The sequence below is a fragment of the Benincasa hispida genome, chromosome 3 (genome assembly GCF_027475165.1).
Source record: "Benincasa hispida cultivar pf3 chromosome 3, pf3_genome.v1.1, whole genome shotgun sequence".
In the NCBI taxonomy this organism is placed as follows: Eukaryota; Viridiplantae; Streptophyta; class Magnoliopsida; order Cucurbitales; family Cucurbitaceae; genus Benincasa; species Benincasa hispida.
The window spans coordinates 12,671,172-12,697,658 of record NC_143480.1 but is presented as its reverse complement, the minus strand read 5'-3'; the positions used below and the strand labels follow the sequence as shown (position 1 = coordinate 12,697,658).

Below are 26,487 nucleotides of genomic sequence, written 5' to 3'. Positions count from 1 at the left end.
TAAAATTTAAGAATATGTAAGATCTACAAACTAAATAAATAATAAATTGTGTCAAATTATGAAAAGAATATATGTATAAGATTAGTAGTATAAATTTTCCCAAGCTTCATCTTTTAATTGAGATGTTAACTCATGAGCTATTATGTTTAATTTTCAAAATTCAATGATTGGATAGAAAATAAGACATTGCTCATCCTTATAAAATTTTCAACTATACACTTGAATTGAATTTGGAGCATATAGGCTAATCTTCATGTTTAGTTTTATTTTTCCAATTTAGTCTCTAATATTTAATATATTTATTTAATTCCTTATGCTTTTCATAATTTTTAATACAGTCTAATATTAATAATGATAAACTTAAATGTTAGCAAAGATTTAGAAGGAAAAAAAAAATAATGTAGGAATTCTTTTCCCACAAATTTTAAATTTCGTTAAAAATTAAATTTATTGGCTTGGTTTTTAAAATCATTAGTGAAAAGTAGATAATAAAAGAAGAAATTTAGAAATGGAAGTATTATCCATAGGTTTAATTTTCAAAAATAAAATGGTTACCAAACGGGTCCAAACTTTTAAAAATTTGTTTTTGTTTTTGGAAATTGGTTAAGAATTCTAATTAAAGATGCAAATTATTATAAAAAATGAGAAGAAAATATACTTAATTTTTAAAAATTAAAAAAATGGAAAGGTGTGTCATATGTGAACCCCATTTGGCCATTCCACAAAAAGAAAAAAGAAATAAATAAAGAGATGAGAAATCGTTTGTATAAAATGGACCATAAATAGTTGGCGTTGCAATAATTGTTGAAGCGAAGTTTAGGAAAAATACGAAAGCATATGCAATGCCAACAAATTCCGACTTGAAATAATCTGTCTTAATTCTCCTTCCTTTCTTTAGTTTCAATCATAAGTTGGGATATTTAACAACCTTATCCTATACAAGTAACCCAATCTACCTTACCAAACATTATCAAATATTAAGGTTCCGTTTTGCTAACTATTTTAATTCTATATCATCTATATTTCTTACCATGATTAACATTTTTCTTAAGTACAACGGTCGAATTCCTAACCAAATTCAAAAAACAAAAATAACTTTTTTAAAACTATTTTTTTTTAGTTCTCAAAATTTAGTTTGGTTTTTTAAACCATTAATGGAAAGTAGATAACAAGAAACTTAATTTTCAAAAATAAAATAGTAATCAAATGGAATCTAAAAATTTCGATTATACAATATTCTTTCCACGTTGAAACTCTATCTTCATCCTTTCTAAATACAAGTCAAAATTATAATTTTATTATTTAAACATTATATTTAAAAAATGTTAAATACATAAACGATCGAGAATTTAAATTTTTAACCATTTTAGTTGAAGGTAGAATAATACTTACTAATTGAGTTCAGATCAAATTTATAATAAACTAATTTTGTTTCACAACATGTCATATAGTATCGACTATGGAGTGACACGTGTATATCTTGAATTAGGTTATAAATGCAAAATAAAATAAAGTAAGTCCATGCGGCTGTGTCAGTTGGGGACTTAGAAATAACAGGTGTATTTTTATTTCGATGCCCATGAGTTGGGTTAGGGAGATTTTTTGGAAAAATAATAAACAAATATATTTTTTTTAAAAGGTCGGCCTTGCCTTAACTTGTTTTTGGCTCAAAACAATAGTGTTTTAGTTGAATTAAGCTCTTACTTTTGTTTTAAAATTGATTAAAGTATTAATTTATTATTTTATACTATTAAGATATTAATAAATATTAACCAGAAAATGACATAATAGATCTTTTTAGGCACACAATCATCTTATACATTTAAAATTTTATTTAACAAAAAACAAATAAATAACAACCTAAATAGCATAGATACATATAATCGTGCGTATTTTATCTTTAAAATGAGATAATTTTGATTTGACTTTTAAATTGGTAATTTAAATCATGTGGGTTTGGATATTTTTTTTTTTTTTTTTATTCTTTAAGATATTCAAATAGTATTCTTTTTAATTCTTTTTCTTTTATTTTGTTTTTATTCTTGACAATTTTATTTTCTTTTACCTTTTAGAATTTGACGTTGATATAGATTTTTTTTCTCCATAACGTTGGTGAAGTACCTACAATATTGATATTTTGTAACTTAAACATGACATAAATTTATAGAAATCTTTTGTTTTCTTTCAAAATATCATTATTATCAAAATGAGAGTTTAACTCAACTAATATATGCTACTTGTAAAGAGGTATGTAGTTCAAATTCTCTCACTTTCTATTATATTAAGAAAAATAAATCATTATATATATATATGTAAATCCATTATATCACGATAAAAAAATATATTTTCATTTGTCAAACCTTTCACTTTCAGTATGATTATTGCTAAGAATACAAATTAGATGGAGATTAGAGTCTAATTTGAATGATATATATATATATAGTGGACCAAAGTAAAAAGTAAAATCACGTCATTCCCAACCACCACTCACCACCCCAACTAAAAAAACCAACACTTGTCATTTCTCAAAGGAATTTAGGATAAGATATAAGGGAGAACAAACAGTCATTTGAGCCGGACTTGGATGGATTCTGGTGAGTATTGTGGAATAATCTGCGGAATAAGTGGAGCTCAGCTGGAACTAATTCCCATTCAATTTTAAAACTATACTATATGATTATATTACAAGTTCAAAATATGACATTTATACTTTATAATATATGTAAGCATAATGGGCTTCATGTTTGTGGTCAATTAATATATATATGGCAATTTGAATAAAGTCTAGACTCCACATTCTTGATTGATGAAATAGCACTTGCTTTCTGTTCAGACGGCTTGGTTTGGTCCTTATTAATGAAATAACTATTTTATTGATGTTTTTGAAAGGCAAGGAACAGAGAGTGAAAAAAAAAAGGGTAATTAATTATATTTCCGAGTCGGGGTTTATTCTGGTAGATGGATGAAACAGGCTTGGAATATGAATCACTGAGTTGTGCAGACTCCAGAAAATCAATGTTGACATGGTTAGTAGGGAATGCACAGATTTGACTTTTGAATTAGTGTTCGTTTTAGATATTCTTTAACAGGTTGATATCGTTGAAAAGCTTGAAATTATTTTTGCGGTCGTTTTTTCATTTTAATTGCAAATGCCAACAAATGTCTAGAAAACGATCACAATATCTATTCCACTCTCAACCGTGGAAGAGAAAAATTGTTCATACTCTATTGTCATCTCAGACTAAAAGATTAGAAGTTTAAATCTCCACTCAAACTATAAAAAAAGAGGTGATTCACATGACAAAAGTATCAATCAATGGTCCAAATACAAAATTATTAGAAACCTAATTGGAACTTAATGATGAAATCAATCAGCCATCAAAATACATCAACTCATTTGTAATCCAATATTTTTAAATTTATGATTTGTAAACTTAAGAAATAGCATGAAGAAACTCACAAGTCATATAGTTAAAAGAATACTGCAAGATTGGCATAAACTTGATTTGCTCCGACAGTCAATTGGCCTCTCGTATTTCTGAAAAATAAAAGAACACGGGTTCCTTAAATTAAATTACTGCGACCAATTTGAAATTAATCTGATGAACCTTTGGCTTGTTTTGAAGGTCCCACGTATAGGTCACAAATTCGGCTGCACAAACAAACTAAAGAAATACCAAGGTTGGATGATAATGATCTTTCGATCTTATTAAAGCCTATAACAAATGTTGAGTTCTCTTGAATTTTCTTTCCCTTCAGTTGGGTTTGGTTCTTTTGGCGGCATAAACGGGTCTTGCACTGATATTTAATCTATCATTCATTAAATTAGTCAAAGTCAAGCATACATCAACCAACTTGATTCAACGGCATCCATCCATCCATCCATCGGTCCGTCTTCTGTTCATCTCGGTATAGTCAATCCAAATCCAGTGGCTAATACCAACCTGCACATAAACAGAGCAAATTAATCACATCGTCTAATCTCATTCTACATCTGTAAATAAGATCAAAATACAACGTGCAATCATGGATGTAGTGTCACATGACACTTCCTTTTCCATGGCATATTATGCTGTATATTTATGGCCCCAAGTTCAGGGCTTTCTGTATCAAACTCAAAGCCATTTGCTTGACATGGTGGATTCGAAAGTTTTGGTTGATTTTCTCGTGCAGTTGGCTTCTGTGATTTGCAAATGGGCAAGGATTGGGTCTGAGGGCAGGGTTTGAGCAGAGGCCATGGTTATGAACATAACTGTTCAAAACATCCATAAAGCACCCACACACTAGCTGCAGCATTGTTGAGGATGTACTTTCATGATTGTTTCGTCAGGGTGGAAAACTGAAGTAACATCCATGCTCCCTACCAATTAGGCAATTACACACATGCACAGATGAACACATGTTCATGTTTCGACCCTACAACTTGAAATATTGGGATAACAACAATTTGATATGGCATTAAAACTTGAATAATGTTATTTCCTCTTTGTTTCTTATTAACAGTCAACGTGTTGAGTCTTGTAAGTTGAATTAACGTTTGAATCCATGCATGATGGAGATTATCCAAACTGCATGAACTGATTGAGTCAAGTGTTCATTTGTTTGACCGTGCTTTTATATGTGTGTCAAGAGTTTAGAGTATAATTAGGAAAGTTGGTTTGCATGTCTCTGCATGCAGGGTTGTGATGGGTCAGTGTTGTTGAGTCTTCTATCCATAGATTGAAAGAGACTCACTTCCCAATCTGAGTCTTCGTGGGTTTCATATAACTGACAAAGTTAAGACTGCATTGGAAAGAGATTGTCTTGGGGAGGTCAGCTGTGCTGATGTCCTTTCTCTAGTAGCCAGGGATGTGGTTGTCACAGGGTTTTTTTTTGGAGAACAAATTGGGGTTGGGAGATTTGAACCAATGACCTCTTAGTCTGCAAGACATACAACTGCTAGTTGAGTTCAGCTCTTGTTGGAGGATGTAGTTGTCACTATAGGAAGCAGGAAAACTATACTTTTCCAATTTCTTTGTTTTTTGTTTTTTGTGTAGAAAGATATAAGACACCAAAATAAGTATATTAGTATAGTATTAGTAAAGGGTATAAGTAGATTGGAAGTTAGTCACTGCGTGCCGTTATAAATAGGAGGGTGTGTGAGTGATGGAGGCTATTTTGTGGAGTGATCTAGGGCTTGGGTGTGTACACTCAAGAGGAGGTTCCAAATGTCATTATCTTGTAGTTATTCCATTACATCTCAATATATTACAGATCTTGATTCCAGTTAGAGAGTATCCACAGAAGATTGAATGATTGATGATGACAGATCCACGAACCTCGGTGGGAAGTTGAAATTTACGGAGAGATGGAAGAGCTCTACAGTAGAAGCTCTCATGAATCTAATCCTACCTACAGAAAATTTGTAACCCATGAACCTCTTTGGAATTAGTATGTTTACCTGTTATTTTGAATTGTGCAAGAAAATCTGTAATTGGTGTGGGTGGTTCTTCTAGTATGTTCCAGTTGTGAAAATTCTTCTGCAATATTCTTTGCAGATACAACGTTATGTTATGTAATCGGTATTGGTATGGGTCCATTAATGAACTCATTTAAGCAAGCATTACTAACTACGAACTTAGCTAGTACTTAGTAGACTGCCAAATGACGAAGGTAATATGAGTTCCACAAACTAAACCATAAGAAATGAAAAGGCACAAAACACTTCGAACTGAATAATTGAGTAGGGTTGAGACCAAGTTGCAATAACTAAAAAATGAATAAGAAAAATTTTAGGTTAAAATACCATTTTGGTCCGAAGTTTGTTCAATTTTAGGATCTTAAATTTAGTCCTCAATGCTCGTTTATTGTTGATTTTTTAAAAAACTTTTTGTTATCTATTAGCAGTTTTACTATAAATTTTGAAAATATATTCACATATTATATTTCTTTGCATGAAAATTGTTATTATTATTTAACCAATTTTGATAAAAATGAACTTTGAGGGACTAAATTTAAGATTTATTCAAAGTAGAGGGACTAAAATTGAACAAATTTCAAAGCCTCTGTTTTCATATATTGAAAAAAGGGTGGAATAAATCAGTGCATCTAATAAGGTGTTCCCAGCCAATGAAAAGGCTTTTGCCTTTGAATCTTTATATAATACACACAGAGCATGCTTAATAATTGAGCATGTAGAAGCTGAGTAATAATCTAATCAATAGCAAAGGGTATTCTTTTAAGGGTAAGAAACAAAAAGCACAATAATCATCAACTAAGTGGTCAGTTAAGTATCTAAAAATGCTAGTCATAGCAGCACTTACTTCCACTCTTGCATGACGTATAACTCCAAACTCATATGATATCAGTCAATAACAGATGAAAGAAGCTTGAAGTTTTCTAGTTTCATTTCTTCCTCGATGCCTGAGAATGCTTAGCGACTTGCCTTCTCCATGCAGAAATTGGTATCTACAGGGAAAAAGAATTGGACAAATGGTTCAAACATTGATGGGTTTTGTAGTTACATGTGATGACAGTCAATATCAACTCATAACCTATAAGTTTAATTCACTATTCTTGAACCCTCAAAAAGAAAATATAGTACATATGCAAATATAAAACCAATATATAATCCTTACAGCAGGAAAGCCACCATAATCCCCAGGTTCCTTGATGTCTTTGGTGACACAACTCAGGGCAGCAAGCCGGACCTGCAGACTTCTACCAGTTAGACACCTCAATCTAAGATCCGTTTGGTGTTTTCATAGTAAATAGTAAATCCAACTTGAAGAGACTTACTTTTGATCCAACTGATACGTGATCACGGATAGCTACTCTCCCTCCCAACGTTACATAATCCCCTATCCTGAAAGAAATGAGTCACCCAAAGTCAATGTTGGAAGAATTGTTACCATAAAAGAAGCTCTCATAAAAGTTTGAATCTAAATTGAATAGGCAATATAAGAAATCACGACAGAGTCCAGGAGAAGCAAAAAAATGTACGTCACGGAGCCTGCAATTCCCACTTGTCCACAAAGCATGCAGCAATCTCCAATGATTACATTATGACCGATCTAAATAGCCAGGAAGAGTTTGATAGTCACTATGATGATTTTGACTATGAATTATTGATGTGCGTGCGTGGGTGGATGTGTGGTGGCCGGTGGGGGAGGAAAAAACCTGAACCAAATTGTCAATTTTTGTGTTATTGCCTATGACAGTATCTCTCCAGCTGCATAGACAGACCACTATATTAGCATGTCAACTTAGCCTACTCCCAAAAGCAATGTCGGTCAAGGAAATATAACCAGCCCGTTACATTAGTACCTTCCTCTGTCAATGCATGTATTGGAACCAATCTCTACATTCGTTCCTATCTTGACATTCAGCATCTAAGAAAAAAGAGAAGAAAATATATGACAACAATTTCAGTTGCTAATGTAAAAGGAACTTGATATTGGCAACATCTTTATTGCTTCTACCAAACATGAATATCCATCCTGATACCAAAGATGTAGTAGTAAAAATCCCAAAATCATAACTAATTATCAAGTATAAGAGATTTGAGACTCGAAAAGCACAAGCTAAGTCTTTCAAATCAAGTAATTCGCTAATTCATGACTGAGTGTTGTGGAAACTAGTAGCTGATGGAGAACTAGCACAATAGATTTGTTAAAACTCTCTATTCTTAAATTGTTCAATAAAAGAATGGAGAAATAATGGAAATAGAGGTTTATGACACAAACTTGAGGTTTCTTTTTCATAGTCCCGTGCTCATTCACAAAAAATCCAAATCCTGCAAGGAGAAAATATTGGAATTAGCATCTTGATTTGATGATTTATCTTGGAAGTGCAACATTCATTTGATGAATAAAGATGGCTTAAAGATCACAACTACTGCAGTCTGCAGTTAAACATTCCAGGGAGGACACTGACTTGGAATTTTAACATATAGGCATCAGTGCTAGCTAGTTATAAGCAAATACACATATAATCTCAAGAGTTTCAGACATTAGTAGCTAACGTGTTTCAATGGATATTTTCCCTTGTGTGGCTAGAACCCTAATTGACCTCTATACTATTAGGCATTAGATCATGAAATTTTATCCATAAAATTTGGTGGGACTGAGATTTGAGTATTTGGGTTAGTAAGTTAAGTCTCTCCCAGCTACTTTCGAAATTAACATGAATTCCAATGCCTTCTTCATGATGGTTAGTCTAATTCCCATGAATTCCATCAATTGAGTTTATGAAAATCAGCCTTACCATCTTGACCAATGCATACTCCATTGTGGATAACGCAAAAATCACCTACGGTGCAATTACTAAGTGCAACATTGAACCTAGATATCGCAAAGTAATTCCATTACAAAAGAGAATCAAAATAGCAGAACGCAGGTGTAGAATTCATAATTTGAAAATTATGGAAAGCTTTGTTTGAATCCCGTCAAAGACGATAACAAACCCGATCTTTGTTGATTGACCAATTGTAACAGCATGTCCAATAACAGATCCTGATCCAATATGCACACTTGCGCCAACGACAGATTTCGCGTGAACCACGGCACCGACCTCGATAACTGCTGTTGGTTCAATGCAAGCGGAGTGGTGGAAAGTCCCACCCCCATTGTGCCATGTCCGAAATCCGAGGCAATTTACTGCAGCATCACCTTCTACTTTGCAAACAACAAAAAGCGAAGTTTAATCGTGAACTCTTCTGAAGTTGCAACCGATAAACTACAGTTGACAAGTTTTAACATATTTGCTAAAAGATTTAAAAGAATGCACAAAACTGAAATGCAAGAGCTGGAGATTGGAGAAGAAAAAACCTTACCAGAGGTGACGGAGAAGTGGGAAAAACTACAAAGGCTACCGATCTGAGAAGGAAATCGAGTTCGAAAATTAGAAGCGGAACGGGTGAGTGAAGTAGACAAGCACCGAGCAACATCGGTAGAAGCTAAGCGTCTAACAAGGATTTCCATAGCCGACAAAAACAGAGGAAGTATCAGTAGTTACTCCGGGAAAGAAAGCCTTCGACGATGAAGTGCGTGCTAGTTAAGTTCTTCCAAAGGGACAGTCACGCTCCAAAGTGCTCTCTTCTCCGGCGATCTCAATTTCAAAGCCATATTATAGGCCATTCACTTCTATACACAGAGTTATATAAGAAACAATACACTGAATAAACGAGAATAAAAATCTAACAGGGAGAAAGATGCAAAAAGGAGAGATGAGATATCCGCACAGAACAATAACTTGCAAAAAAAAAAAAAAAAAAGCTCAACTAATATAAATTTGAATTAGGCTTTAATTACCAAAGAATTTAGAAGTAAAGGACCAAGTAGAAGTATAAAGGGTAACCAAATTCCATAAAAAGTAGATTGACAAAAATAGGTTTCTTAATCATGTACTCGATACACGATTACACTTGAATCTTGACTGATTACACCTCAATCGTGTATCTGGTACACGATTAGCCATAAATAATACACGAGTGCCTGTTGATCTGGCACGCGCAACAGCGTTGACTGAGGTAATCGTATACCAGGTACACGATTATCTTAAGTTGTGTACCGGGTACACGATTTCCTTCTCCATTAAACCGTCGCGACTCTTCTTCTTCCTCCATCCGAAACATTCTTCCTCCAAAACTTCGATCTTCCTCCGTCGAAACATCATCCGAAAACCTCCGCTTTGCCTTATTTTCTCTTGTTGTTGCCACCGTGAGTCGATCTACCAAAGGATTTTCTTCATCTTTGACTGAGGTAAAGTTTTTTCTTTAATTTTTTTCTAGTATATGTATTTGTTTATAAAAATGAGGATTAAGTTCGAAAATGTATAATTTATGGATCCATGATTTAAATGTATAATCTTCATATATATATATATATATATATATATCATTTTGTTTGCATTTTGGCTAAAGCTAATGTGTAGTTTATGGATCCATTATTTATTTTTGATATATGTTGAACTTAAAAATTAGATTTTGTTGGACTAGATGATTATGTTCTATTTGTTGGGCTGTTTTTTTTTTTTTAATGATTAATTTGTTGGATGATTATGTATTTATTGGGTTGAACCTAGAAATATATTTATATTTTTATAAAAATAAAGATTGCTTCATATATATATATATATATTATTTTTTTTGCATTTGGGCTGGATTAAATGTATGATTCATGTATATACTATTTTGTTTTTATTTGGGCTAATTTAAATTTATAGTTTATGAATCTTAGATTTGGCTCATTTAAATGTATAGTTTATGGATCTTAGATTTGGGCTAATTTAAATGTATAGTTTATGGATTTTAGATTTGGGTTAATTTAAATGTATAGTTTATGGATTTTAGATTTGGGTTGATTTAAATCTATAATATTTAGATCTTAGATGTTGAACTTAGAAATTAGATTTTATTGGGTTGACATATTAACATATATATATATATATATATATATATATATATTTGTCAACTATAACTGTTGAAAAAATCATAATAAATATGTCGATGCGTCTTGAAGAATAAGTTATTCTTGAACGTGAAAATGATAGAGACAGTGATATTGATGTTGAAGTTGATGAATTATTTGGAAACGGTAGTAGTGGGGAACATAATCTTGAGTTGATACCGATATGTTCACCCAAATAGATTGGGAAATTATAAATTCAACATGTGAACTAGGGTTACTTTGGAGGAAAGGAGTATAGGTGTAGATAATTGTAGTTCAATAAAGAAAGCAATGTTGTTTAATACTAAAGAAGATTTACAGCTTACTGTAGAAAAATATTGTGTGACAGACACTACAACAATTTTGGGCTTTAATGTCGGTTGAAAAAAGTAAAATTGGATGTATAATGTCGGTTTTATTTTTTTTTTTTAAAAAAGCAGATCTTTAATGTCGGTTTTAAACCAACATTGTAGGGGTACCTTTAATGTTGGTTTTAAACCGACATTAAAGACCCGCTTAATTTTTCCCTCTTCACTCTCCCCCTATTTTCCTTTTCCTCTCATTCTTACACTTCCCTCTTCAGACCCTCTTCTTTCTTACTTCTCTCTTCCAAACTCTTGCCATTCGTCCGTCGATCATGTGGGTGAAGAGTCTGTTGTGGTGTAGATCTGGCTTCCATGTAGGTTTGTTCGCCATGTAACCCGTGCCGCCGTGACCAGTGCCCGGATCTGTTGCTCGTTCTGTCGAAGCTCCACAGCCAACCCGGATCTGATCGTGGGTGAAGCTCGTTCTGTCGAAGCGCCATAGCTCGGTCTGTTGCTCCCTTCAGTTATTTTTCTGTGACTTATACTCTCGTTTTGATAAATAAGCACCCAAACTTGATACGCTAATCATGTGTCTCCAAATCTGAAGTTCATATTCCCACGTGGTGTGTTATCAAAGATCAGAAATGATAGAACTAGTAACAACTAGTGAAGAAGTAGGCTGGCATAGAAGTTTGTTATCAGAGATTCCCCCTATGGGAAAAGTCGGTACCAACCATATTGATCCATTTCAATAGTACTATAGCAATTGCAAAAGTTAAAAACCATTTTTATAACGAAAAGAGAAGACACATACGTTGTAAGTATAATACCATTAAAGAGTTTCTCACTTCTGATGTCGTTAAAGTGGATCATATACGAACTGATGAAAATTTGGCTTCCTTTGATGAAAAGACTGACCAGAGAGAAGGTTTTCAAGACCTCAAAAAGGATGAGACTCATGCCTATAAAAAATTGACTTGCTATGAGGAAAACCCAACCAGTAGACTAGAGATCCCAAGAAATAGGTTCAACGGGTAATAATTGGTCATAAGTGATATTTAGTGAACCATGTTAAAATGAACCAAAAGTTTCATTTCTATGACTTAGAGTCTGAGCATGATATCCTAGAGCGTAAGAAAGATTGAACTCAGTTCTTAATGATATCTATACTCAAGTGGGGTACCTAGCTATAGGAGTATTCTTGATAGACTCGTCTATGTGAATGTGGAAGTGGGGGTCGCTTCCTATGGAGTCTTTTTTTTAAGCAAACTCTCTAGAGTGTTTAGTAAACTAGGATACACATTCTAGGTCTTAAAGCTCGAGCATTCGAACTACACCCTAATGACACTGCGTGTGAGATGTTGTTAGAGATAGAGTTCAAAATCAAGGGTTGCTCTAGTATACTCTGAATCATCTACACTACGTAAAGGTTCAAGTCTCAAGACACCTTTACTTATGCACAATGTTGTATGGACTAAAACTGCTCGATGGAAAATATTTTTCTTATGTTTTTAAATTTTCAAGTTGAGGATTGTTGGTGAAATTGAGTTGTTAAGGAAAATGGCTTTTGAGAATCCCACATTGGTTATGTTAAGGATTGAACTCTACTTTTTATACTCCCATGTTGGACCTTAGGTTTGGGCCCAGGGGTACCCATATTTTGGAGGGAGTGAGAAGATATACCAATGTGGGTATGGTGGAAATCCTATACGTGCACCGCCGCCGTCCGTCTGGACGAGGCGAGGCACACGTGTGTGTATGACTATTTTTTAATAAAAAAATTTATTTTGTTTGTTATAACTATTATTTTTATTATAAAAAATTCTTAAATGGAGTTGGTCTTCAGTTGTTGCCATGTCGCTCACATCATTCCGCGTGCACGTTCGGTGGCCAACCGCACTTCCCTCTCTGACAGTTGAGTTTCAAGCATTATAAAAGGCGTAACCTTTCAAGCGTTTCAAACACATCATTTTTTTCATTCTCCCAACGTTCTCAATTACTCCCTCTCTTCCGTTTTTCTGAGCAATCTAGTCTGAAGTGTGAGTTTTCGTCAGTAACGGTGTATTTTCGACCGAGACCTCTTTTTTTTTTTTGCTGTTTTATCCTGGGGACAACGTGGCAGTATTAGTGACTTGCTTGCACACTTGGGCAGAGCCGTGAAACATCTTAAAGAGAGTGAGATCCGTGACTCAGTCCGTAACGAGCTTCTATTTTGCAGGTTTCTTTCTTTGCCCAACTGCCGTATTCTGGCCGTTTGCTTGTTCGTTGTTGTCCTATTCATCATCTGAGGGTTCCAGTTTCCAAAAACTTCTTGTGTTATGTATTCATTTATTGTTCATTAATGTTGTTATTTAAACTATTCCAAATTTGTGGCACAAAATTTAAGTGACAAATGATTTTTTTTTTCTTTCAAACAAGAAAAAAAGAGTATTTTTTTTTTTTTTTTTTTTTTTTATAGATGATCTTGATTAGATTTAGGGATAATTGTTTAAAATGGTAAAACTGTTTAATTTATTCACAAATATAACAAAATGTCGTCGTCTTGTGATAGCGACATTTTGCTATATTTATAAATAGTTGGCTCATTTTCCTTTATTTGAAAAGAACCTTGTATTTATGATATTTCAAAGCTTGATTAAGAAAAAATGGGGGACTAGGGAAAAAAACTAGAATCGCTATCGTGATAGATGTAGCTTTTTGTCAATTGGGCTACATTATTTTTCTTACTAAACATTAGCTTTGGCATGGTTGAACTGGTATGAAATTTGAACCATTGATAAAAATATTGTTGAACTCAGTAAATAAATAAATAAATAAACTTTCCAAGTCTCACCTTCCAAAAAAAAAAAAAAAAAAAAAAAAAATTCTTAGCAAGCCTCACTCAATTGCATCTATTTTAATAGGCCTCCAAATTATAAATGGCATCGAATTAGACTTTAAACTCTCAATTTTGTATTTGATAGGTTGGTGACTTTCCAATATAATCTCTAATATTGTTAGTTTTTTTTTATTATTAAAAAAATCAAGGATCTATTAGATAAATAATAAACAGTATCATGTAGATGAGAAAAGGAAATAAAAAGAAAACTAAATATTGAAAAAAGAAAATAAAGTTTCGTCATAGAAATGTTATTAAATGAAAAAAAATCCTTAATAAAAGTAAGAGGATTAAAGGCAAAGGAAAAGAAGAACCATATATAATATATAGAGCAATATTTAGGTATAGTCTATACTGCACCTAAATAATATGTTCTCCATCTTTCTACATATAAAAAATAATTATTTTTTTTAAAGAAAAACTTACGATGTAGCCGTTTTTAATTGGATAAAGCAAGAATTGTACCTATATTTTTTTTCCTAATAATCCATTGACATGGTCCACGTGGTTTGGGTTGAAAATGGCTGCAACCAACTGAATCACAACTCTTACTACTATTCCATAGAACAATAAGTACATTGTAATGAACCAATCAAATACTAATCTATAGTTTGTCTAAAAAAAACAAATTTCAAAATAACACATTTTACCAAAAAATGGATGAAGATCTAGCGAGGATAGAGCTCATAATTGAAGCTTCATTAGATAAAGATTGGAGGGGTATGCTTTCAAAATGATTAGCCACCTCATTCATTTCCAACCATTGGTTTATCTTTGATTCTGTGTTGGATTCATCAATGTTATTATGCATGAAGAATGTTGTTTCCAAAGTTATAGGAAGAGTGAGAGAAACTACTAAGCATTAGAATCATTGTAGTCTTCGTTGAACGATCTACTACATCCTCTTGAACACACAATAATCTAATATGAATGCATATTGACATTTCAACACTTGAACCAATACTAAGGGTTGAATTTATGACATTTTTAATCATTCCAACCTTCTAATTTTTCAATGCCTAAAACATACAACAATCAGTTTATTGCGAGGTTTGAAAGGTAATAAGATTGTGAATTTTACAATGAAAGAAATTTGATAAAGACATTAACTTAGAACAATATAAGATTATATTATACAATATTTTTATATCAAATCTGCTAAGGTCGTTTGTTTTACATGAGTGTAGATAACCAGAATAATTAGGTGCTTGAAATTATAGATGTTCGAAATTACAAATGTTTGGAATCTTTAGATAACTAAGTTTGTCGTTTTGTCGAAATGTTTTTGAAAATATATGGAAATATTTGGACAATTGTATCTTTTTATTTATTATTTTTTTTTTTTAGTATTTCTACCCAGGAATATCTAAAATTTACATCATGTTCTAAAAATGCTCTAACGATTATTCCTTAATTTATAATTAATTTAACATAAGTTGAACTTATATAACATATTTGTTTTTTATTTGAATTTTTTTAAATTAATATATTTTTGTTATTTTATTTGTTATTTTTTTCTACGGAATAATACAAATTAATTTAAGATGTTTGTAAAATAAATATTAATTTAAATTTAAAATTGAATAATCTTTAAAAAAAAATTAAAAAAGCCACAATAAAATCAAAGAAAGTGATGAATTACATAGTTGACAATATTTATTTTAATTATAAAATGAAAATAAAGAAGAGTGACATTTTTGTATATATGAAAAAAAAGGGTTTAAAAGGTAAAGGGGATCCCATCAACACGAAAATCTCGAAAAACTCATGTTTCAAGAACGCATCTAAAACTCTTGAGATGCCCTCTGTAAGGGCATCCTTGAATGTCTGTGAATTTCTAGATGCTTAAGCATCTTACATTAACGCAAAACAAAGTGGTAATTTACCACTCCATGAAAATCTTAGATTCTCATGAAACAAACGACCCCTTAATGTTATCAACAACGTCAAAAGTGTCGATATGTTAAAAGAAGATTTCAAGAAGTGAATTATATACTTACAAAGCTTGAGAGATCTTCTCTCTTTTCTCCATTGCAAAAACAACTATTTTTCTTGCCACTCACGATTTTAAGAATTAAAATACCAAAGCTAAAGATGAACTAGTCAAGACTGGCACTTGGTACAAACTCATATCTGAGAAGACTTTCAGTTCATTTTTGTGAGTTATTTGCAAAGCCTCTTCACTGTGTTACGTTGTCCATTAGCTAGCTTACCCTGAAAATAAAAACTTCAATCTCTAGTTAGAATTTATATCAATTTACACCTTAAGCTCTATTCCTTAATCCATTCCATACCTAGTAAACAACACTAAATCCACCATGTCTGAGCTTGTTCTCACTTGAGAAATAGTTTGTTGCAATTTTAATGGTTCAAAATCAAATTGAATGGTCTCCATGTTGCTAATTTCCTCAGTGGTATCCCCCATAACATATGTACAAATATACCCTATAGTAGATAAAAAAAATCACCCGACAATGTATTCCAAACAACATCCAAAAATCCTTCAACAATTTTTTTTTATAAAGTAAGCCATGATCGTTCATTCCCAATAAATATTTCATAACAAAATCGATGACATGTTAATAGATATCATAGGCTACTAATCACATTAGCATACTCATTTTGATTTTATTACATCACTTTCATTTTTAATTGGAAGTAAGTGAACACTTAAACCAAATGGAACATACACGTGCTTACAACCATAATAATTATACTTTTTAAGTATGTTTTGGATATAATGTGATTAGTCAAGAAGAAATCTATTCAGAGTTTTTCGTTATTTTCATACCCATAATAAAATTCTCACTGAAATCTTTTATATGGAGTTGACTGCTCAACAAATTTTTTGTTTCATTTATAACAAATATATTTGAACTAGAGATCAATAAATCATCAACATATAAACTAATAATAACATGAAAATTTTTTCATGATTTATAATCAATGCTTTTATCACATTCATTTAGTTTATAATCAATATTTAACGTGCAATAATAAAAATTTTCATGTCATTACTTTGGAGGTCATTTTAAGTAATGTAATGATTTAATAAGCTTACACACTTTATTTATTGCCTCTATAAAACCTTTAAGTTGGTCCATATAAATTTAATTTTTCTAAACATTTAGAAAATCTGTTTTTACATCAATTTGATGAATACTTGTATAAAAAATTGCTGCACTTGAAATTAACAATATAATGAATGTGATTCTCATAACCGGAGAGAATGAATAAAAAAAGTTTAATTCTTTCTTTTGTTTAGAATTGTTAGCAACAAGTCTAACTTTACATTTAAGTTATTTATGTAGATTGTTCAAGAAGCTTCTAGATAGTTAGTGTTATTTTCTATTTTAACTAACTACTCATTAAATGACATAAATCAAAATCAAATCTGAGAGGAAATAATAGATTATATTCAACCATATTTTCTCACACCCGTTAATGATCCATTAAACAATAAAAATACAAACAAATAACTTATCTAATGTCGAATCTATAGTTTCTCAAAATAAATAACAACTTTCGAAATAGCATATGTTTCCTGTATTCTTGGGGAACAATCTAACGAGGATGGAGCTTTGTAATTGAAATATCATTAAGAGTTGAACTTCCAGAATTACTAGTTCCATCTAACTTTAACATTGTGTTGGATTCATAGGTGCTATTACTATGTCTGAAGAATGGAGGTTTAGAAGGTATAGGGAGAGTGAGAGAAGAACTACTTAACATCAAAAATATCGAAGCCATTGTTGGCCGATTTGCTACATTTTCTTGAATACACAATAGTCCAATGTGAATGCATCTAATCATTTCAGTTCTTGAACCAATCAAGAGTGTTGAATCTATGACATTTGTAATTGTTCCAGCCCTCCAATTTTTCCAAGCCTACAAGAAAATCCCACGATGGTTATAGTTATTGTCATTGATTTTTTAAAATAAGAATCGAGGATAGTTAGTTATATTGGTGATCTTATAAATTATGGTATATTGCATTTAAAGTTCAAATTGAACAATATCAAACAAATATATTGAAGTCTGGGGATGAAGCTATGTTACCAAATGGGTTAGAGATAACAAGATTGCAAAAACAGACTAATTTAAACAATAAATAAACAAACCATTTTTTAATATCAAAATCTTCTAATACTATTGGTAGCTGATTTAAGTGTCGTTACATATAGAAATTTTAAGAAGTATATTATATACTTACAAAGCTGGAGAGATCTTCAACGTTTTCTCCATTGCGAAAGCAATTGTTTTTCTGACCACTCAAAATCTCAAGAATCAAAATGCCAAAGCTAAAAACATCTGATTTCACTGAAAATTGTCCATGTATAACATACTCTGGAGCCATGTAGCCGCTGCAAAAATAATAACAATAGATAATAAACTATTCCACAATATTTTAAAGGAAAATAAACATATTTGAACTTACTAAGTTCCCACAATTCTACTTGTATTGCCTTGAGTTTCATCTACTTCAAACAATCTTGCCAAACCAAAATCTGCAATCTTTGGATTCATTTCTTCATCCAACAAAATATTGCTAGCTTTGAGATCACGATGTATGATTCGAAGACGAGAATCTTCATGAAGGTAAAGAAGCCCTCGTGCAATGCCATTTATGATTTTGAATCGTCTTTCCCATATTAATAGAGTTCGCTTCCCAAAATCTACAATGTCATCGATATATGAAAGCTATGGCTTTTCCATTTTTTGTAGACCAAAGAAAAGAACAACTATTATACCAAATATGAAGTTGTCAAGGCTGCCATTTGGTACAAACTCATATATGAGAAGTCTTTCGCTTCCATGCAAGCAAAATCCCAATAGCCTAACCAAGTTCCGATGTTGAAGGTTGACTACCAAAAGGACTTCATTTTTGAATTCAACATCTCCTTGTTGTGAATTATGTGCAAGCCTCTTCACTGCAATTTGTTGTCCATTAGGTAGCTTACCCTAAAAATATAAAGAGTCAACTTTTAGTAAGAATGTCACTCAAAACTTTATACTTTAAACTCCAATTCATTGCTATTCTTTAGCTAATTCATTTTATACCATGTAAACAGCTCCAAATCCACCCTGTCCTAGCTTGTTTTCACTTGAGAAGGCATTTGTTGCAATTTTAATAGTATCAAAATCAAATCGAATTGTCTCCACACTGCTAATTTCATTGGTGCCATCTCCGAGAGCAATACCTAAAGAGTAGATTAAGGCTTGAACATCAAATTCAATTGTAGGATTAAAGCCACAAGCATTCTTGAAAAAGCCACACTATCATAGCAAAACTGTCATCTAAAAGAAACAGAGGAATTATAAACCACTCACTTCCAAACTTTTCTAATGGCCTTCTGTTCTTTGCCTTCCTTATTCTCAAAATGATACAAATGGCAACAATGAAAATGATGGCTGAAGCGATGGACACCATAACGATTATAACTGTTCTATTATTGCTATTATTTCCTGCAAAATAAAGCTGTGCAATTTATGATAGTTTTTCTTAAGCATATTGTCATTGCAAACAAAACAAAACAATTTGTTAAAATGGTGAAAGATGTGTGTGTTTATGTGCGTATGAACGTTGATACCTGGTGCCGGAGGCAGAGTCGGCGGCAGAGGTGGAGGTGGGGATGGCGGTGGCGAGGGAGGTGGCAGGGGCGGAGGAGGGGTGTAGAAAAGATAGATCTCATATCTCAGAAAACAACTTACCGCAAATATTCTCGCTCCTATTTTCCCAGTCGGAATATTTCTATTAAGCTGTCCAAAGCAATTAGTGCAATCCATAAAGGACAGATCCGGAGTACACTGGACAAGTCCATATATCCTATTCTCTTCTATGCTCGGTCCTTCGGTGTCTCCCACTGCGAATTTCAGTGTAGAACTTCCAGACGAAGCTTGATTTTGCAGTCTTGCTAACAGATTCCTCAGTGCTTGGCTGAACCCATCAACATTCGATGAATTCCCAGTGTTGAAATCTCTGGAAAGCACTTGAACGTTTGCAACTCCAAATATTGAATCGTTTGAGTAACGAAGCATACAATCGTTGTACCATCCGATAGCCTCCTTCTGGTTGGGACAAGTCTGTACAATCTTTAGAGCGGAGTCATTTAAGCAGTTCTTGCATTGCTCCACAGTCCAGTCGCCTCGGCAAAGGGCGATAGCGTTGACCTTGTCGGGTTGCTGTCCGGCTGAGAAATTGTAAAACCCGTAATCTATTTGGGAGTTGGAGAGGATGGAGGAAAGTAGGGTGTCAAGATTTCGCTTGAAGAAGCTGTTTCTGCTGTAGTTGCCGATGTTTGAACATGAGTGTGCAATGAACTCCTGTTGGGAAATAGTGGTAGAAACCATGAATAAGTGAATGACGCAAAGGAATAAGAGGCTTTTTGAAGTTTCCATCATCTCAATTCTCAATTTTCGTTTTGTAAAGTGAACAATGTCTCTTGAAAACCCATCTTATAATCTGAAGCAACCAACAATACAGTTGACGCGTCCAGTAAGTCGTCGCTTTTAATTTTCTCAATGCCGCCTTTAGGTCTATTGGTCCACATTTTTGAATTTTTGGTAAAGTAAATCTCAGTCTACCTACCACTCAAACCCATTTGTTAAAGCTCCGTTCCCTAATAATTTTATTTTTTATTTTTGTTTTATTAAAAGTTAGTGAATAGACATTATTTTCACTTTTAATTTTTTTATTTTCTTATCTACTTTTTATTATTAATTTTAAAAACCAAGCCAAATTTTGAGAATCCATAAAAAAGTATATTTCAATTTTTTTTATTTTTTTTTTTTGAAATTTAGCTAAATTTGATAGTGGAAAAATCGAGAGGAACAATATAATTAATAAATTTAAAAAGAAAGTCAAGGGAAGAAAAAAATCAAGAAAAAGGCCACAAATTCGTTAAAGGAAGATGAAATTTGTGAAAGGAGAAGATGAAAACGGTGGAATGAAGGAAAAAAGTGGGACTTTTTATGCTAAAACGTGGGGGAAAACGCCAAATTTAAACAGACGCATTCTGACCGCGCGCATCAGAGTGAGTTGACAACTCACTCTGACGCACGTGTTGTACCAAAATGAGTCTATTGCCGGTTTAATTTTTTTTTTTTAAATGTGACGTACGGGGAAAAAATAATAAAATATTTCCAAATGCGTCTCTCGAATGGTGCACATCCAAATATGAAATGGTCAAGGCTAGCATCTTGTACGAACTCATATATGAGAAAACTGAAGCCATCAGGTATAGCCCAACTAAGTTTCGATGTTAAGCTTGATCACCAAAATGAATTTGCTTGCTTTTGAATTCAACACATCTCTTTGTGCGACCTTTTTAAATATAAAAAATATTTAAAAGTATTTACAATTTATAACAAAAAAATTTCAAAAGTACAAAACACTTTTGGAACTTTTTGCTACAAAGTGTGAATATTTTTTGGAATTCTATATTTATAAGAATTTCCCTCTCTTTTTTGTGAATTATTTTTGTTGATGCCAAATTTGGCTAGGGAAAAATGCATCGATCTTCACATGACATCAACGGTAAATTTGTAATTTAGAGAAGAGATTACCTGCAAAACAAAAAAAAAAGGGCTCTGATGCCTAAGTCAACAAGAGAATTTTAGAATAGAGAAGAAACTAGAAATTCTCAGTTATCTCATATTTGGGATGTGCACGGTTCAGTTCAATTCGATTTTAGACAAAACCATGGACTGAATTGAACATATTGGTTTCTAGTCTATTAGAACTGGCAAAATCGAAAGTATCTCAGTTTTAGTTTTAAAACAAAAGCTAGGAAAGAACACATGGAGGAATGAGAAGAGAAAAGACAAGTGATAAAAGGACACATCGGAGAATGGGAAGAGAAAAGATAAGTGATAGACTTGGGAAATATGAAGGGACACATTGGAGATAGGAAGATAAAAAAATTAATTAATTTAAATACAATATATTATTACTATTATTATTTTCGTTCGGTTTAGTATTTCCAAACTTTTAAGATTTTGAACTGCGAACCAAACCAAATGGTACGATTTTTTGTACTGTTGAGCCGAGAAACAAATTTTTTCAAAGAAAAATGAACCAAACCAGCCGATTCAAATCGATTGGTTGGTTTAGCTCAGTTTTTGCACACCCTAACTCATATGGAGCCATAGGGTATATTTATAGGGGGAATAAGATAGAGTTTACCTTTTCCCTTTATGATAAGGTTCATATGGATCTTTCCTAATCTTAATAAGTTAAGACTAAATATGAATAGATAAATCCATTTTATCTACTATTTCTCTTTTCTTATCTTACTAGAAATCTACATCGAGCAAAACGTGTGTGGGCCTTATTTGTGCCGAGGCCGACCGACCCAACATTCTTGCTAAGCACGCTAAGTTTAAATCCCTCTAAGGCCTTGCTTGTGCTAGAACTTTTGGCATTTTTGGCTCTCATTAGGAGCTCGACCTCTGCCCAAACCGAGGCTGACTAGGCCTGAATTTTTCTTAAGCCTACTCTTTCATCCCTCTCTTGCTCTCCTTTGACACTTTTTGCCAATCCATCCATAACATTAACCCCCACTCCCAAGTTAAGATTCTGATTTTTCTAGCTATTCACCACGAGTTTTAATTTTAAGAACCTATCTTGGGAGTATAATCTCCCTTTCAACTTCCATGCTAACCCATCAAGAAACTTAATTCGAACTTTTTAGGGGATGTTGGGCCTATCGAGCCAAATCCTCTTGAGGTCCAACTGATTTTCTAGTATTATTCCCCACCTTGTTGGCTGAGTTATGGTTACTTCACCCATCATTTTCCTCGATGGGTTGTCACTTTTGCTTATCTTTATTAATCATGTAGCTTGACGATTAGTCTTGTAGCTTCTTTGCTTATCTCCAGTAGCTTGATCATTTAGTCTCGTAGCTTCTTTGCTTTATCGCACCTTAGTGAGGTTAATCTATCAATATTTTGTGACAAATTTTAATCCTGTTGGCATTATTGTCTTAAATATCTTGTTCTCGTAGCTTTTAAAATTGTATAAATAAATTGTTATTAAAAAAATAAATGTTATTTTGTTTGTGCATTAACTCAATTCAATAACCTAAGATCTAAGACATATAGGTGGATCATATTTAAGAAATAACCTAAATGGAAGGTTGGGTGCCTTATCCTGGTGACACCATGGAGGTTGGGAATGGTCGAAACTCGCAGTTCATAAATGCTATTAACATATTCTATTTATCAATAAAAATGTTGTTGAGTTTTTTATTTAATAAATTACTATTTATATTGCATCCTTCTATGAAAATCCAATAAACGAATCCATGTCTATAACATGAATACTTTAACTTTATGTGGTAATATAAAAATAGATCAAGTTTTAGTATGTAGTTAAAATGGTCTATAAGTATACGGATGAGATTGGGTACCTCATCCTAGTGACACTATTGGATGCGGTCCATTTTGTATAGTGATACAAATAATGTAATCCAAAAATCATTCATGTAGAGACATATGAGTGGGGGCATCCTGTGCAATGAGTTTACATAAGACCAGACCTCAAAATAGTCACCTTTCTTTATAACAACAATTTACTATTAAAACCGACTATCTCAAGTTCAATGACCTAGGGTAACTCGATCTTAATCCTGAGCTAACTATGAACTCTTGTTTATTCGGGATTATCCTTTGATCTGCATAGGTGAGAGTAGTCCAACAACATTGCTCAATAAGCTTTATATTTTGGGGATAGGACCGGATAGATAGCTGGGGACATGGCTTTGCAATATGAAATTCACTCCTACCCAATTTAGGGTTAGCAAATGGGTTGTTATCTTAAGTGCTGATGTCTTATCTTGAACAACGGGGCCTCACCCTCTCATGGAAGAGAGGGTTATGATTTATAAGTTGGACTATAAATCAACTATTCAATGGAGGATCAGTGGGAGCTTAAGGAGCAAGATGTATTTATAGGGGTAAAACGATAATCTTTGACACAACTGTAAATACGAATGACCTGTGAAGGATTGGCTTACCGATTATGGTTATAATGGACAAAAATATATCTACAGTGAGAATAGTGCAACTATCGAGCTATAGTGGAATGTCTTAATAGTTAACGAATAGTAATTAATTCGATTTAAAGAGTTTGACCAATTAATTACAAGTCGTTAGAGCTCATGATCTGTAGATCCATAAGATCCCTTTAGTAGCTCGTAATTTAGATTAGTAAATTGAGTAATCTTGATAAGATTTGAAATTATTGTTTAGAATTTAAAATGTTCAAATTCAATTAGGGTTTCTATTTATTGTATTCAATACAATTGAAATGTTTAATTTTATCGAAATTAAACGAAATTGGAGATACGATTAATGTTTAAAATATGATTTAAATATTAATTGTATAATATTAATTTCATTATGATAGAATTATTTTTTTATTAATTTAATATTAGGTATTAAATTAACAAAATTAATTACAAATGTTTATTGATTAGTTTTATTTAAAAATTAATTAATTGAATTAATTTTTATAAAACTAATAAATCAAATTAAATAAGTTTAATTTAGAAATTGATTTTGGAAATCATTTTATGAAAAACCATTTTGAAAATCAAAACTCAAAGTGGAGATTTCCAAAAGTTGGAAATCTTCACTATGGTGTAAGGTACCTTATTCATTCAATTCCATTTTCTCCATGACGTAGGAGCTGACCTTCATGCAAGCTTTGTATTTGCATGATGAAAACTCTATAAATTGAAGTGCTAAGCTGAATAATTGATTCATGCTTACAAGACTTCCTTGAAGAACCCTGCAAAAATCAATTACCCTCTAAACCCTCTTCACATCTTATCACTACTACAAACTTTAATATTGACTATGGTCATATAACCATGGTTTATTAGATTAGACCACGATTTTGTGACTGTGGTCTACTCCATCATAGTCTATAGTATAGATTATGGTTAACGTTAACTGTGGTCTATATTATAGACCACGCATAACGTTAGCCATGGTTTATATGACCATAGACCACGACCGACATTAGACATGGTTTATAATATAGACCACAGTTCATGTTAACCATAGTTTATATTACATACCACGATGAATGTCAACCATAGCCCATTTGGACATAGACAACAACTGACGTTAGCTGTAGTCTATAGTAAATACCACAGCTGGCATTAGGCATGGTCTATATTATAGACCACAGTTAATGTTAGTCATGGTTTATAGTAAATACCACAGCTGACGAAAAATGTTAAACGTGGTTTATATTATAGACCATAGTTAACCTTAGCCGTGGTTTATAGTTTTATACACCACGGTTCACATTAATCATTTAACCATGAATTTTATTGATAAACCACACAAATATCAACAAAGATCTATATTATTCACCATTGTTAATGCAGATCGACAACATATGGCATTTCATGTAGCTTTTTAACAATAGGCTTCACTTGAAGTGTACTATAGTTTATACAATAATGGACCACAGTCATGTTGCAAATATTTCTTTTTCAAATTATAATCAAATGTAATACATATTAATTTAGTCATAAATTAAAATTACTGGACATGTGGCAACTGTTATGCGCTACTCCGACTTCTAACTAAACAAATTTAGCAATGGAAGTTTAATTATAAGGGTTGGTAGAGATGCGGCAACTATTAACGCATAATAAGGTGACTTCATTACATTTGGTCACTAGAGTAATTTCAGCTCACCACACTAACGCACCGCACACCACTCGGTGGCCAGCCGCATGCTTATATCTCTATAATGCATTTATACGTCGAGCATAAGATTCTTCCTATCTCTAGGAACAATGCTTACTTTGCTTTAGTGTATTCCACTACTTACCCCCTCGAGCAGTTGGTTGTAGCTAATCAACTCATAGACAAGCATTGCGAAAGCCTCACACCAAGCAAAGAGGATTAACTCATTATACCTATGCAACGCACACCTCGCGGTGGTTTGCTACATGCGTCATATCTCTAGGCCACATGACTGAGTATGCGACTTGTCTTCGATACTTAACTAAACAATGAATGTAAACAATGATAAAGAAGGAGAAGATGATGAAGATGGTACTGAAGGAACTAAGAGATTCATTGATTATAAAATGTATTAATGTCTTAAGCCAAGATGTAATACAATATAGAGCTAAGAGGAGAGGTGGAGGGCTAGATGTAAGCAATCTCTTGCTTTTCATCCGAAATGCATCAAGGTTTCTAGTGGTGCCATGGATGGATGGTGGAGAGGTCTCTCTCAAGCTCTTTCTCCGGCCAATCGTCACTTGGAAGGGGTTGTGGAGGTGAATAACCCTAAAAAAATGTCTTGTTCATGCTCTCATCTGTGATCACAAGAATCTGCCTAAGGCAGAAACTCGGATGGTTTGAAGTTAAGCTCTAAGGCTCTATTTATAGAGTTCAAACGTCGACAGCTCTGATACCCCCATTCTGACTCATTGCTACCTTTATCGCGATATGGGAAATTTCAGCATCACCTTATCTTGTTGATACTCCCAAGGTATGCGGTCATGCTTGTTTCTTCTGAAGTGTCAATGCATTCCACCTACCTTGTGATTAGCCTTCTATCACGATTATCATTCTGTGGACGCAGCATTCCATGCGACGAACTAGTCTTCATGAAGATCAACGCATGCGGGCAACCTCGCGGTGGTGTGGGATCAACGCATGCGATCAATTCCTTCAATAGCTGCAAAAATAGACACTTTGATACAGAATAACGCATGATATAGGTTAGTGAGGATTTTCGATGTTGGTCGACGCAAGCTCACTTTACCATATGAATTCTTGGTATTATTGACACATATTCTGCTTATTAGCCCTCATAATTCTAAGTAAACGACTACAATAGCTTGTA

The 26,487-nt window shown here is 32.9% G+C and overlaps 2 protein-coding genes across 8 annotated transcripts; both read right to left on the bottom strand.

Annotated features, from left to right (window-relative positions):
- Positions 1–3,471: 3,471 nt before the first annotated feature.
- LOC120074079 (putative UDP-3-O-acylglucosamine N-acyltransferase 2, mitochondrial) lies at positions 3,472–9,277 on the bottom strand. 7 transcript variants are annotated; one of them, XM_090312369.1, is made up of 12 exons: positions 8,813–9,266; positions 8,444–8,654; positions 8,245–8,321; positions 7,725–7,774; positions 7,306–7,370; positions 7,159–7,210; positions 6,982–7,052; positions 6,778–6,844; positions 6,618–6,689; positions 6,303–6,447; positions 5,441–5,519; positions 3,683–3,944 (listed from the first exon to the last, which is right to left on the bottom strand). In XM_090312369.1, exons 1-10 carry the CDS (start codon positions 8,958–8,960, stop codon positions 6,385–6,387), a joined length of 876 nt encoding a protein of 291 aa, XP_090168495.1. In that variant the 5' UTR covers positions 8,961–9,266; the 3' UTR covers positions 3,683–3,944; positions 5,441–5,519; positions 6,303–6,384. The 7 variants fall into 7 exon arrangements, with proteins under 7 accessions (XP_038882999.1, XP_038883000.1, XP_038882995.1 ...); XM_039027071.2 differs by lacking the exon at positions 5,441–5,519 and having other exon boundaries at positions 3,472–3,944; positions 8,444–8,651; positions 8,813–9,277; XM_039027072.2 differs by lacking the exon at positions 5,441–5,519 and having other exon boundaries at positions 3,472–3,944; positions 6,954–7,052.
- Positions 9,278–17,005: 7,728 nt separating this feature from the next.
- Positions 17,006–20,157, bottom strand: LOC120072716 (cysteine-rich receptor-like protein kinase 26). Its single transcript, XM_039025180.2, has 7 exons — positions 19,202–20,157; positions 18,942–19,076; positions 18,672–18,811; positions 18,362–18,572; positions 18,049–18,286; positions 17,824–17,974; positions 17,006–17,498 (listed from the first exon to the last, which is right to left on the bottom strand). Exons 1-7 carry the CDS (start codon positions 20,010–20,012, stop codon positions 17,175–17,177), a joined length of 2,010 nt encoding a protein of 669 aa, XP_038881108.1. The 5' UTR covers positions 20,013–20,157; the 3' UTR covers positions 17,006–17,174.
- Between the last annotated feature and the right edge of the window lie 6,330 nt (positions 20,158–26,487).